The 14565-nt window shown below is 39.0% G+C and overlaps 1 protein-coding gene across 1 annotated transcript; it reads right to left on the minus strand.

Moving 5' to 3' along the window:
• Window positions 1–8475: 8475 nt before the first annotated feature.
• On the minus strand, window positions 8476–10033 carry LOC139565509 (interferon a3-like). Its single transcript, XM_071385909.1, has 5 exons — window positions 9884–10033; window positions 9654–9725; window positions 8893–9045; window positions 8680–8778; window positions 8476–8562 (listed from the first exon to the last, which is right to left on the minus strand). Exons 1-5 carry the CDS (start codon window positions 10031–10033, stop codon window positions 8476–8478), a joined length of 561 nt encoding a protein of 186 aa, XP_071242010.1.
• Between the last annotated feature and the right edge of the window lie 4532 nt (window positions 10034–14565).

The raw sequence follows: 14565 nt of genomic DNA on the forward strand, positions 1-14565 counted from the left end.
AGATGCATGTATTATATCATTTAATTGTGTTATAAATAAATACATAGCCTTCACATATAAATAAATCAGTCAGTCAGTAATTATATCATCATCAATTTAATTGGCCAGACTCAGGAACATGTCACCTGTCTCCAATTTATTTTTAAAATTTTTATTTCACCTTTATTTAATCAGGTAGGCTAGTTGAGAACAAGTTCTCATTTGCAACTGCGACCTGGCCAAGATAAAGCATAGCAATTCGACACATACAACAATACAGAGTTACACATGGAATAACAAAACATACAGTCAATAATACAGTAGAAAAATAAGTCTATATATAATGTGAGCAAATGAGGTGAGATAAGGGAGGTAAAGGCAAAAAAAGGCCATGATGGCGAAGTAAATAAATACAATATAGCAAGTAAAACACTGGAATGGTAGATTTGCAGTGGAAGGAATGTGCAAAGTAGAATTAGAAATAATGGGGTGCAAAGGAGCAAAATAAATAAATAAATACATACAGTAGGGGAAGGGGTAGATGTTTGGGCAAAATTTTAGATGGGCTATGTACAGGTGCAGTAATCTGTGAGCTGCTCTGACAGCTGGTGCTTAAAGCTAGTGAGGGAGATAAGTGTTTCCAGCTTCAGAGATGTTTGCAGTTCGCTCACCACGCTGCACCTTGGTCTTCTTCCAGCATCGGCCGTGACACATGCTCTGGAAACATGCGCTCGACTTATCTTTAAGACACAGAACTGTAAATTGTCCACCCTGAAATGAGGTCATATCAATATCAAAAAGTGAACTGTATTGGAATAGTATCCAGAAATGAAACATTGTGGTACAGAGAGTGAATGTATTGGTTACATAAAACGTGCTATAATACAATAAAATAAATGTAGGTGTAATAATTAGATATATTGAGCATCACATTTTACACACCAAATAGCGGACAGGTGCAAAAATAGTGCACTAGCGCATGAACTGCGTCCACCTGCACAGATCGGATGCTGCCGTGTAAAAGCAGAACAGAACAGAGTCAGGTAGATACTCAACCATTTCAAGGTTAGCATTAATATTTGAATATTGACAATGATTACTTTTCCCCACGCCAATCTTCAGCTATTTAGAAAAATAATGGTTCAGTGACCGCTTTGGTATTGTTAGAACAGCAGATTGCTCCTTTTAAAAAGTAAGTCTATAAACAAATGAATGCATAAAATAATGAAAAGATGAATGACTGAATATATAAATGAATTTTAAAAAATGATGAGAGAATAATTATTTGATTTTATTATATATTATACATTCACATATAAATGTCAGTCAACCAATGTTTATAAATAAATCATTCAGTCAGTAATTATATCAGCTATCAATCTATTAGCCGGGCTCAGAAACATGTCACATGTCTCCAATGATGATTATGTGGTTCTCCAACAGACTTCTTCTTCCTCATGGCTTGACTCTGCTTTCGAGGAATTTCTTGAACTGCACCAGGTTGTCGCGAACCTCCAATCGCGTGATCTCGCATGCGCATGCGCTGTGTTCATGGAGAGCACACTATATATATATATATATATATATATATATATATATTTATTTCCTTCACTCAACTCAACCACAGCAGGTGCGCTGCCAACGAGTCCTATGACACCACAACTGCGGTTGGATGTTCCCAGTTTCATATGTGATTTGTGGCAGCGAAATCCATCCTATTTGTGGTGATGTAGAATTTGCTCAGATTAATTTATTAGCATTTAGCATTTGTTTAACTTTTTTATGCTGTTGCCTGTATCACTTGTTATTTGGCAATAATACGTTTCACATATCAGTTGGCAAAAAATCCATTGAGTTAATAAAGCTGCATACAAACATGGTCTATTTTTTGCTTTCTTGAGTAAGACAAGTCATCATCGAATATTATTATAGCTTTCATTGTCTGCTTATATGCCACGTTTTTTTATCCTACGGTTCTGACTTGGTGTACAGGGAAAACACTGTGAAGAAGGTTGAATGATTCCCTTAATAAGACCCAATTTTCATTCGGTGATTCTTAATTTTGCTCTTTTGAAATGAATCAGAAAAACGTAATGAAAGTGAACAGTTTTTAATTCATGTCTATGACAATAATTACATTGGAGTAATGCAGTTCATGATAATAGTAAGCAATTATTCAGCAGGAAATATTGAATATGAAAAATAAATAACTCTATAATATATTGGTGAAGGGCTGTGTCTTATTAAATGAGGGCCATGTTCAATATAACTATGTTCAAAGTGTGGACATTGAACACCACACTTTTCAGATTCTGTGTAGGGTTAACCAAAAACGTTGTTTTGAAGAACCGTTGTTTCAATAGGTGTTTCACAGAGACCACATTTTGCTCACACATTTAGTCTGTAGACTCTCTTTAAATCAGGCACTGCAATTTGAAACATATGGCTGTTCAGCGTTTACATTGCACATCCTTGAAATAAAAATAGATGTTATTAATAGAGAGACTGATGGTGTTGAATGAATTCTAAAGTTCAGCCATTTTACCTCACTGCTTGTATTTGTATGTGTTATGGATCCCTATTAGCTGCTGCCAAGGAAAATATACCTCTCTACTGATATCACATACATTGTCAAGCATTTCATACATGTTATCCAGATACTGACTGTTAGCACTTGGTGGTCTATAGCAGCTTCCCACCAGAATGGGCTTTATGGGAGGCAGATGAACCTGTAGCCATATTACTTCAACAGTATTTAACATGAGATCCTCTCTAAGCTTCACAGTACTGTGATTCTGAAAATCAACAGCCACACATCCACCTTTGGCATTTCTGTCTTCTCTGTAGATCTTATAACCATGTATTGCTACCACTGTGTCATCAAAGGTATTAGCTAAGTGAGTTTCATAGACTGTCAGAGTATGAGTGTTGTCTGTTACAAGCAAATTATTGATTTCGATAACCATATTTCTTAAGCTACAAAGTTAACATGGGCTATTTTTAACACTTTTTCTGGGATTCTTGATTGTTTTTCTTGCTTTACTGGGAGGCTTGGCAGAGGTAGACATGCTTGGGTTATTTATGTTAGTGGAGGGTGAGCTGCAGAACGTAGACTTCCTGCTAGGGTACACCACCTCAGTGCTAACAGTAGAACTCTGGTTCATAGGAATATGATTACTGCATACAATAGCTGTAGGATCATTCAGGGCAGTAAGAGGGACATACTTACATGTTGTCTTCCAACGCCCCTGAGATAATGCACATTTTCTGAAACATTATCACAACTCAGCAACACAATGGTAGGGATTAAATGAGCTGGGCTTGGTTTAGTGAATTCACTGTGCACCTTTTCAGTCTATACGGCGAATATTGCTCCTATTACGTTATTGATTGTGGAACGCAGTTTCATAGATGGGTTGGAAACATAGAATTAGGAATTCTAATAATGTAATAGTATTTCCTTGGTAGGAACGGAAGTTGTATAGGTGCTCAAAGTACACTGTTCAAAACAGGCCGCCCTGTCCAGTTATAAAACACACTTCATTGAAAAAATGCATTTGAATATTCAGTTGAAGTCGGAAGTTGACATACACTTAGATTGGAGTCATTAAAACTAGTTTTTCAACCACTCTGTCACGACTTCCACCGAAGGTGGCTCCTCTCCCTGTTCGGGCGGCGCTCGGCGGTCGTCGTCACCGGTCTACTAGTTACCACCAATTCCTTATTCTTTTCTGTTAGTTTTGTCTTGATTGTTTTCACCTGTTACTTATTTGTTGTTAATTATTGGCCTATTTAAACTTCCAGGGCCCGCCTGCTTTTGTGTGGGCTTCTTCTCACTGTCAGTGGTGAGATTGTTGTGCTTACGTATTTTTCTGTTGGTTATTTTCCCTGGTTTTGGGGACATACCCGTTTATTGGTATTTTTTGCCTGTTTGTTGGCTAGACCCAGCTTAATAAACGTATGCATTGGAAGCATTGCTCTCTGTGCCTGACTCCACACCCACCACTCCTAGCTATCCGTGACACACTCCACAAATTTCTTGTTAGTAATCTATAGTTTTGGGAAGTCGGTTAGGACATCTACTTTGCGCATGACACAAGTAATTTTTCCAACAATTGTTAACAGACAGATTATTTCACTTATAATTCACTGTATCGCAATTCCAGTGGGTCAGAAGTTTACATACACTAAGTTGACTGAGCCGTTAAATAGCTTGGGAAATTCCGGAAAATGATGTACCTGTAAGCTTTAGAAGCTTCTGATAGGCTAATTGACATCATTTGAGTCAATTGGAGGTGTAACTGTGGATGTATTTCAAGGCCTACGTGGGAAAATCAAAATCAATCAGCCAAGACCTCAGAAAAAAAATAGTAGACCTCCACAAGTCTGGTTCATCCTTGGGAGCAATTTGCAAACGTCTGAAGGTACCACGTTCATCTGTACAAACAATAGTACGCAAGTATAAACACCATGGGACCACGCAGCCGTCATACCTCTCAGGAAAGAGACGCGTTCTGTCTCCTAGAGATGAACATACTTTGGTGCGAAAAGTGCAAATCAATCCGAGAACAACAGCAAAGGATCTTGTGGAGATGCTGGAGGAAACAGGTACAAAAGTATCTATATCCACAGTAAAACGAGTCCTATATCAACATAAATGAAAGGCCGCTCAGCAAGGAAGAAGCCACTGCTCCAAAACCACCATAAAAAAGCCAAAGAACACCTTCCCGACCGTGAAGCACGGGGGTGGCAGCATCATGTTGTGGGGTTGCTTTGCTGCAGGAGGGACTGGTGCAATTCACAAAATAGATGGCATCATGAGTCTGGAAAATGATGTGGATATATTGAAGCAACATCTCAAGACATCAGTCAGGAAGTTAAAGCTTGGTCACAAATGGGTCTTCCAAATGGACAATGACCCCAAGCATACTTCCAAAGTTCTGGCAAAATGGCTTAAAGACAACAAAGTCGAGGTATTGGAGTGGCCATCACAAAGCCCTGACCTCAATTCCATAGAAAATTTGTGGGCAAACCTGAAAAAGCGTGTGCGAGCAAGGAGGCCTACTCAGTTACACGAGCTGTCAGGAGGAATGGGCCAAAATTCACAAAATTCATTGTGGAAGGCTACCCGAAACGTTTGACCCAAGTTAAACAATTTAAAGGCAATGCTACAAAATACTAATTGAGTGTATGTAAACTTCTGACCCACTGGGAATGTGATGAAAGAAATAAAGCTGAAATATATAATTCTCTCTATTATTATTCTGACATTTAAAATTCTTAAAATAAAGCGGTGATCCTAACTGACCTAAAACAGGGATTTTTTACTCGGATTAGATGTCAGGAATTGTGAAAACTGAGTTTAAATGTAGGTTGCTAAGGTGTATGTAAACATCCGATTTCAACTGTAAATATCGGCTAGGCTATTAGCGATAATAGGCTATACGCGAACTATGCTTTCAATTGCGAATAACTTTGCATGAACCGATAAAAAAAGTCCGATAACAATATTGTCAAAGTCGACATGAAACCCATACTTCTTTAAAAAAGTAGCCATATAAGACATTAATTTTGTGGGTTTCCTTCGAAGTTAGTCCGAAATATTGTTCCGCATCTCCGGAAAGTACTCTGCTGTTGCGCTTCAAATGAAAAGGGAATGGGAGACGTCAGCGTCACTACTCTGATCTTTCTACTTTCATTTTCACAATGACGTAACCAACGTTCACCCTACAGTTGTCTGCTGGTGATGCAATGTTCACAAACAACACGATTTGTTGGAACTTTTTATTTGTCGTTTTCTTTTCAAGGGGAAAATTAAAAATAATACGTGACTATAGTTCCTTGGTTTAGGCTACGATATCAGGATATTTACCCTGAATAGTGTTGACAGGGCTATAACCTACTGTTGTATGTGTGTGTGTGTGTGTGTGTGTGTGTGTGTGTGTGTGTGTGTGTGTGTGTGTGTGTGTGTGTGTGTGTGTGTGTGTGTGTGTGTGTGTGTGTGTGTGTGTGTGTGTGTGTGTGTGTGTGTCATGGCGTTGTGCACGTTTTTGAATGACTATGCAAGGTCAAATCTTGGCATTGGTTTATTTCTCCCTTTTTCTGTATAATATTGGGATTAATTAATAATGTACAATGCCTGTACAACTGTAAATATCATATACTGTAGGGAAGTGGTAACCAAAACTGTCTTCACGGTCATGGAGACCAGCAGGAGGAGGTGCAGGCTTTTGTTCCAACCCAGTACGAACACACCTGTTCCATCAGGGTCTTGATAAGATGTCATAGATGGTTTCATCCTGAAACGTCATGTTATAGGCTAAAATATGAGATGTAGCCTAATTATTCTGCTGGGCTCACATTTATTCATTAAGCTCTCAGAGTAGGACTGCTGATCTAGGATCAGGACCCTCTCTGTCCATTCATTATAATCTAAAAGGCAAAACGTGTCCTAGAGCAACACTCCTACTCTCTGAGATTATTTATCAATACGGACCTTGGTGTTACTCGATGTAGCCTTAAATTAATAGGCATTATGTAGAAAATATGTAATCTATTGGGGACCAGCCATGAGGATGAATCATAAGAGTGACACGTAAATCGAGATACCAAGGACTCAGAGAGCAATATTTCCCATCACATATATCAATTTATTGCCTATAGTTTTACAATTCTAAGTTTAGGGTGTGGGGAATTGGAACAGTAGTAAGCACGGCAATAACAGTAGCAACAGGCCTGCAGCCACAACACATCTTTGCTGTGTGACGATGTCCAATGTGCTGAAGTGGCTGACGTCTTCATCCGTCTTCATCCTTACGTCGAGTATGTCGCAGACAAGTCTGCAGTGGACCCATTTGGAGGTTTTCCCAGCTGTTTAACAAAAGTTGTGTGATGTCAATCAGTTTCACCTGAGTCTTCTCCCCAGTAATCATGCACATTTTTAGCCGACCTATCGAATTGGGTAGGGAATATGGAGTTTGGAGAGCGTTTGCACAATGGGAAGACGTAGAATGTTGATGTCTGGCCTATACGTATAAACGATGTAGAACCGTAGAATATAGAATGTGCAAGACGTCAATGAGCATACAATGTCTAAACTGCATCATCCCAATGCATACAGGATACATCGTGCCTACCCACTAAACACAGTGCTGTCTGAACCGGCCTTCTTTATTTAATCTGATTTTTGTGAGATCCGGACTTAATTTCAAAGTCCACGGACAAATTTGGACAGCACAGTATAGTAGAGAACAGAAGAGTACAGTTCATTACAGTAGAGTGTACAGTACAGTAAAGAAAAGTAAAGTAGAATTCTGTACAGTAGAGTAGAAAACAGCACAGCAGAGTGTAGCCCACTTTATTCTAATGTAGTAAACTGTATTGTACTGAATTAAACTCTACTGTACTTAATTAATATCTACTGTACCATACTGTACTGAATAAAACTCTACTGTACTGTACGCTACTATACTTTACTGTATTATACTGTCCTCTATTGTATTGAATTGTGCCATACCATACTGTGGTGTTCAAACTTGTGAGACATGAGCTAGATGTCTATGATTGGTTCAGATTTGGTCTGGTCCGGACCAGACAAATTTGTATTTTTTTAATAGGGCGGAGCTCATTACATTTTGGTCCTTCAGCAGACGATTTTGTCCACAGCGACTTACAGCGCATTCAACTAAGGTACAGTGCATTGGGAAAGTATTCAGACCCCTTGACTTTCTCCACATTTTACTACAATACAGCCTAATTTATATTGAATGAAACAATTCCTCATCAATCTAGACACAATAACCCATCATGACAAAGTGAAAACTGGTTTTTAAAATTTTTACAAATGTATATGAAAAAAAAATGATATCCAACTACTGTCCATAATGTTAATATATTCACAATTATTTTACATTGTAGAAAATAGTACAAATAACGAAAAACCCTTGAATGAGTAGGTGTGTACAAACTTTTGACTGGTACTGTATATATATCCCCCGGATTCCGACATTGCTCGTCCTAATATTTCTATATTTCCTATGTCCATTCTTTTACTTTGAGATTTTTGTGTATTGTTGTGTATTGTTAGATATTAGTGCACTGGTAGAGCTAGGAACACAAGCATTTCGCTACACCCGTTAAAACATCTGCTAAATATGTGCATGCGACAAATTAGGTTTGATTTGATAAAAATATATTTCAGCTGTAGAGGCCACATTTATTTAAATTAAATACATTTCATCATTGCAATAACAAACACTTCGTATCAGGTTGCAATAATGAATATAGTATGCAATGGCCTTCATAAATACAAAAAACAAATGCAGGAAAAGATTGTTACATTGTGTTTAGCCTAAATCAATCACATAATTATTCAGTATAAAAAATATTTTACTCCACAGAATACATTACTACACAATAAATTCATAGAAAAACAAATAAACATGTTTATAAATAGACATATAAATAAATAATCTCTACACCACACAAACGTAACGCTCATTGGCTACTTAATGTCATGTCTAGTCTTCGTAGGTGTGCCAGTACCACTGTCCTTATGTCTTCCCAACCGCTTGCGCTGTATTCCTGCATCAATAAAATACAATTGTTAAGATTTTAGAATAGACACATGTTGTATCATCACATAAATACATCCAGATTTGGTGAATGTACTCTATTTGTAAGACAAATTGATCAACCTACCGCGAGTTTCAGATAATTCGTAAGGAATTTGAAGTGAAGGCTCATCTTTTTGTTCACTCTTTTGACAGATTTTGATCGTCTAGTTTTCATAGCCTTTACCTGTTGGAACATACAAATAATTCATTTAATATCATGATTTGTCATTATATTATAATAGGATAATGTTTTCCTTTTTGCATTAATGTTAAGAGGCAAAAGTTACAAATTACTTACGCATTGGTCCAGCTCCGAGGTCTGGCGATAGAGGTCATTCATAAACTTGTCAACTCCTTTCTGGTTAGAGGAGGTGGACTCGTATTTACCACTGCTGTACAATTTCTTTATAGCGTTCAGAGTTTGCGAAATGAAGGCAATCTGTTCGTCAGCCTAGAAGAAGAGTGATTTGTATTAGTACATGCCTTACTCGATTAAATGTATTTTTCTCCCATCAATCTGAACACAATACCTCATAATGACAAAGACATGTTTTCAAAGCCATGTTTTTAGACATTTTTGCAAATTTATGAAAAAACAAAACAAAGTGCTTTGTCATTTGGGTCCCGAGTGGCACAGCGGTCTAAGGCACTGCATCTCAGTGCTTGAGGTGTCACTACATAAACTGGTTCGATTCCAGGCTGTATCACAACCGGCCGTGTTTGGGGATCTCTTAGGGCGGTGAAAAAATTTGCCCAGTGTCGTCCGGGTTAGGGTTTGGCCGGGGTAGGCCTTCATTGTAAATAAGAATTTGTTCTTAAATGACTTGCCTAGTTAAATAAAGGTTAAACAAATCATTATGGGGTATTGTGTGTAGATTGATGAGAGAGAGAGGGGGGGGGGGGGTTAATCCACTTTAGAATAAGGCTGTAACCTAACAAAATGTGGAAAAAGTTAATGGGTCTGAATCCTTTCCGAATTCACTGTCCACTCTTAGAAAAAAAGGTTATGGATAGAACAATGCATTTTTTTAAAGAGTGTAGGCTATGCATATTTCCTACCTTTAAATTATCGACTTGTCTGTATTGCTTGTCAGGGAAAGTGATCTGAGGTTCTCCAGAGACTTCATGACCCTGAGATGACAAAATATTTCAAACAAATATTGCATTATAATTACTGTACATAAAGGAGTCAGGGAATTAAATGAAACATATATAACAGCACATGAAATGTTGAAAAATGACAACAGCTCAACGACCAGGAACAAGTGAAAAACATCACCGTATCCTACCATTTTCTGAAGCATCGTTGTGGTGTTGTTGCTGAACACTTGGAACATGCTCGGAGACCGAGGCGGTGTCTTCATCCAAGTGCATCCGATGGTTTTATGCCAGGTGCAAATCGTCAGGACCAAGCACATCCAAAGGCTGATTGAACCCATTTTAGCTTAGGGCTATTGTAGTTCTCGGTCTGTCCGCAAACAACGTGGGGTAGCACTTCCGAAAGATAGCTTATTTTGTATAATTCCGACCAACAAAAAAAAAGGTTTTCCGCAAAGGATAAAAGAGATCAATTGTTCTTCCTGATCGATCAATTTCTCAAATTCCCGAGTTCTGCCATGCTCCAACCTGTGTCGGTCCTTTATACAAAAATTCTGCAAGGTGTTCCAAAAGTGAAAGGCGGAAGTCCCCGTACACTTTCATACATGAGAGTGTTGTTTTACATCTGGAGAAAATGCACGGAAAGGACATCTTGATATATTTGCTCCTTTCTCATGAAATATTGGCCTATCAACCAGGGGGGAAATAATGATGAAAAAATTGTCATATGAATCCATTTTAGTCAGACTATAGCCTAAATAAATATCACCATATAGAACAGAACTGAGTTTGGCCTTTCACTTCGAAAACAATAGCACTTTATATTGCCCTTTTCATTTGCACACAGAAACGATGGTCTCCGCCTACGTTGTAACCACTTGCTTGAAGGGTAATTGTAGTTTGTGACAACAACTGCCTATTTAAAATACAGATCAACCTTGCACGCTCAACATCGCGTTATTTCGTTTAAGAAACGGGTTTGGGGGGGGGTCTGAAATATTTTGGTAGAACCCCTCCTATATGCTCCCGGTTTTCAGAATAAGACACTGGTAGCCTATGCAGTGCACAGGCAGTACAGACATTTACATTTAAATTGGAGCCTATATTGCGGGTGCTTTTGAATCTGGGCCTATAGGCCTGCCACGTCGATCATCTGTCAAAGTATTCCATAGGCCTGTCAGGTAGATCATCTGTCAAAGTATTCCATAGTCGTGTCTTTAATGTACTTTTAAATCCATATTTAATTTATTCATCCAGATATATAAATTGATGGGATGTCTGCATCTCTAATCTTTCCACTCTAGGGACTGAAGAGTAACAGTATGGTTTTAAGAGAGATTGCTTTACTCCATTGAAATGCCATTCAAAATTATAATTAGGTTACATGATATCCAGTATATGTGTACTTTAAATTATTAACAACTGTACAAATCAACAATATTTTACAGTGATGAGATGACACAGTCAAATTATTTGTTGTCTAAAAGTGTATTGTAAAGGCGTTTATTGTTTTTCATTGAAGATGCTGTTGATCCGGAATTATGAGAAGGAATAAGACAACATTTAAGATAACATTTCATGGAGAAATTCGACTTCGTTCAACGGTTCATTCACATATTACATTTGAACAAAGTTGCGAGCACAATTCCAACAAATACAAGGTGTGTGTGTGTCCGTTTCTTCAAATATTATACACACTCTTAGATAAGGGTTCTATATAGATCCTTCAAGGGTGCCATATACAGTTGAAGTCGGAAGTTTACATACACCTTAGCCAAATGCATTTAAACTCAGTTTTTCACAATTCCTGACATTTAATCCTAGTAAAAATTCCCTGTTTTAGCTCAGGTAGGATCACCACTTTATTTTAAGAATGTGAAATGTCAGAATAATAGTAGAGAGAATTATTTATTTAAGCTTTTATGACTTTCGTCACATTCCCAGTGGGTCAGAAGTTTACATACACTCAATTAGTATTTGGTAGCATTGCTTTTAAATTGGATAACTTGGGTCAAACGTTTCGGGTAGCCTTCCACAAGCTTCACACAATAAGTTGAGTGAATTTTGGCCCATTCCTCCTGACAGAGCAGGCATAAATGAGTCAGGTTTGTAGGCCTCCTTGCCCGCACACGCTTTTTCAGTTCTGCCCACAAATGTTCTATAGGATTGAGGCCAGGGGTTGTGATGGCCACTCCAATACCTTGACTTTGTTGTCCTTAAGCCATTTTGCCACAACTTTGGAAGTATGCTTGGGGTCAATGTCCATTTGGAAGACCCATTTGCGACCAAGCTTTAACTTCCTGACTGATGTCTTGAGATGTTGCTTCAATATATCCACATAATTTTCCAGACTCATGATGCCATCAATTTTGTGAAGAGCACCAGTCCCTCCTGCAGCAAAGCACCCCCAAAACATGATGCTGCCACCCCTGTTCTTCACGGTTGGGATGGTGTTCTTCGACTTGCAAGCCTCCCCCTTTTTCCTCCAAACATAACGATGGTCATTATGGCCAAACAGTTCAATTTCTGTTTCATCAGACCAGAGGACATTTCTCCAAAAAGTACGATCTTTGTCCCCATGTGCAGTTACAAACCGTAGTCTGGCATTTTTATGGGGGTTTTGGAGCAGTGGCTTCTTCCTTGCTGAGCGGCCTTTCAGGTTATGTCGATATAGGACTCGTTTTACTGTGGATATAGATACTTTAGTACCTGTTTCCTCCAGCATCTTCACAAGGTCCTTTGCTGTTGTTCTGGGATTGATTTGCACTTTTCGCACCAAAGTACGTTCATCTCTAGGAGATAGATGTAAACTTCTCTCCTTCCTGAGAGAGAGGTATGACGGCTGCGTGTTCCCATGGTGTTTATACTTGCATACTATTGTTTGTACAGATGAACGTGGTACCTTCAGGCATTAGGAAATTGCTCCCAAGGAAATCACACTACAAACTATCCCTCTCAGGCAGTTTAGGAAATCATGAATGTCATGGATATATTGGAATTAGTGGATATATGGAGACTTAAATACCCTGACCTAGTGAGATATACATGGCGGAGGCTTAATAAAGCTAGTCGTCTTGTTTACTTTCTTATGTCATTTTCTCTGGCACCAAAAGTTTAAAAAGTGTTGATAGTGGACAGAATGCGGTCGGACCATCACATAATTGGCATATATATTACTCTTACATAATTTCCACGTGGGAGAGGATATTGGAAAGTTATTCAAAGCTTACTGGATGATAACTTGTTTCTAACTAGGACAGAATAATTTATAACGGACTTTTTCCGACATAACATAGGTACAGCAGAGCCCCTTATTGTATGGGACACTTTTAAATGTGCCTTTAGAGGCCATGCAATTCAGTACTCATCTATAAAACAAAAGCAATTTAGATTAAAAGAGTCCATATTAACAAAGGAAATTGAATGAATAACAGTAAAGTTAGATAGCAATAAAAACTGTACCATAGAGGCACAGAATAAGTTAAGAGGAAAAACAAAAAGAAATGGAGGAACTTATTCAAGTAAGATTCAGCGTAAGTGTATTATAAAAATAAAGCGAACTCGATGGAATATGGGGAAAAATATATTTTTCAATCTTCACCATATAAATCCTATCAAAAATAATTAATTGAAACTTGTTACAAATTATGGAGTCACGCATGATTCACAGAACGATATTATGAACGATGAGTTTAAGCACTTTAAGAATAAACTCAGCAAAAAAATAAACGTCCCTTATTCAGGACACTGTCTTTCAAAGATAATTCGTAAAAATCCAAATAACTTCACAGATCGTCATTGTAAAAGGTTTAAACACTGTTTCCCATGCTTGTTCAATGAACCATAAACAATTAATGAACATGCACCTGTGGTACGGTCGTTAAGACTCTAACAGCTTACAGACGGTAGGCAATTAAGGTCACAGTTATGAAAACTTAGGACACTAAAGAGGCCTTTCTACTGACTCTGAAAAACACCAAAAGAAAGATGCCCAGGGTCCCTGCTCATCTGCGTGAACTTGACTTAGGCATGCTGCAAGGAGGCATGAGGGCTGCAGATGTGGCCAGGGCAATGAATTGCAATGTCCGTACTGTGAGACGCCTAAGACAGTGCTATAGGGGGACAGGACGGACAGCTGATCGTCCTCGCAGTGGCAGACCACGTGTAACAACACCTGCACAGGATCGGTACATCTGAACCTCACACCTGCGGGACAGGTACAGGATGGCAACAACAACTGCCCGAGTTACACCAGGAATGCACAATCCCTCCATCAGTGCTCAGACTGTCCGCAATAGGCTGAGAGGGGCTGGTCTGAGGGCTTGTAGGCCTGTTGTAAGGCAGGTCCTCACCAGACATCACCGGCAACAACGTCGCCTATGGGCACAAACCCCAGACAGGACTGGCAAAAAGTGCTCTTCACTGACAAGTTGTGGTTTTGTCTCACCAGGGGTGATGGTCGGATTTGCGTTTATCATCAAAGGAATGAGCGTTACACCGAGGCCTGTACTCTGGAGCGGGATCGATATGGAGGTGGAGGGTCAGTCATTGTCTGGGGCGGTGTGTCACAGCATCATCGGACTGAGCTTGTTGTCATTGCAGGCAATCTCAACGCTGTGTGTTACAGGGAAAACATCCTCCTCCCTCATGTGGTACCCTTCCTGCAGGCTCATCGTGACATGACCCTCCAGCATGACAATGACACCAGCCATACTGCTCGTTCTGTGCGTGATTTCCTACAAGACAGGAATGTCAGTGTTCTACCATGGCCAGCGAAGAGCCCGGATCTCAATCCCATTCAACACGTCTGTGACCTGTTGGATCGGAGGGTGAGGGCTAGGGCCATTCCCTCCAGAAATGTCCGGGAACTTGC

The sequence above is a fragment of the Salvelinus alpinus genome, chromosome 36 (assembly GCF_045679555.1).
Source record: "Salvelinus alpinus chromosome 36, SLU_Salpinus.1, whole genome shotgun sequence".
NCBI classification, from domain to species: domain Eukaryota; kingdom Metazoa; phylum Chordata; class Actinopteri; order Salmoniformes; family Salmonidae; genus Salvelinus; species Salvelinus alpinus.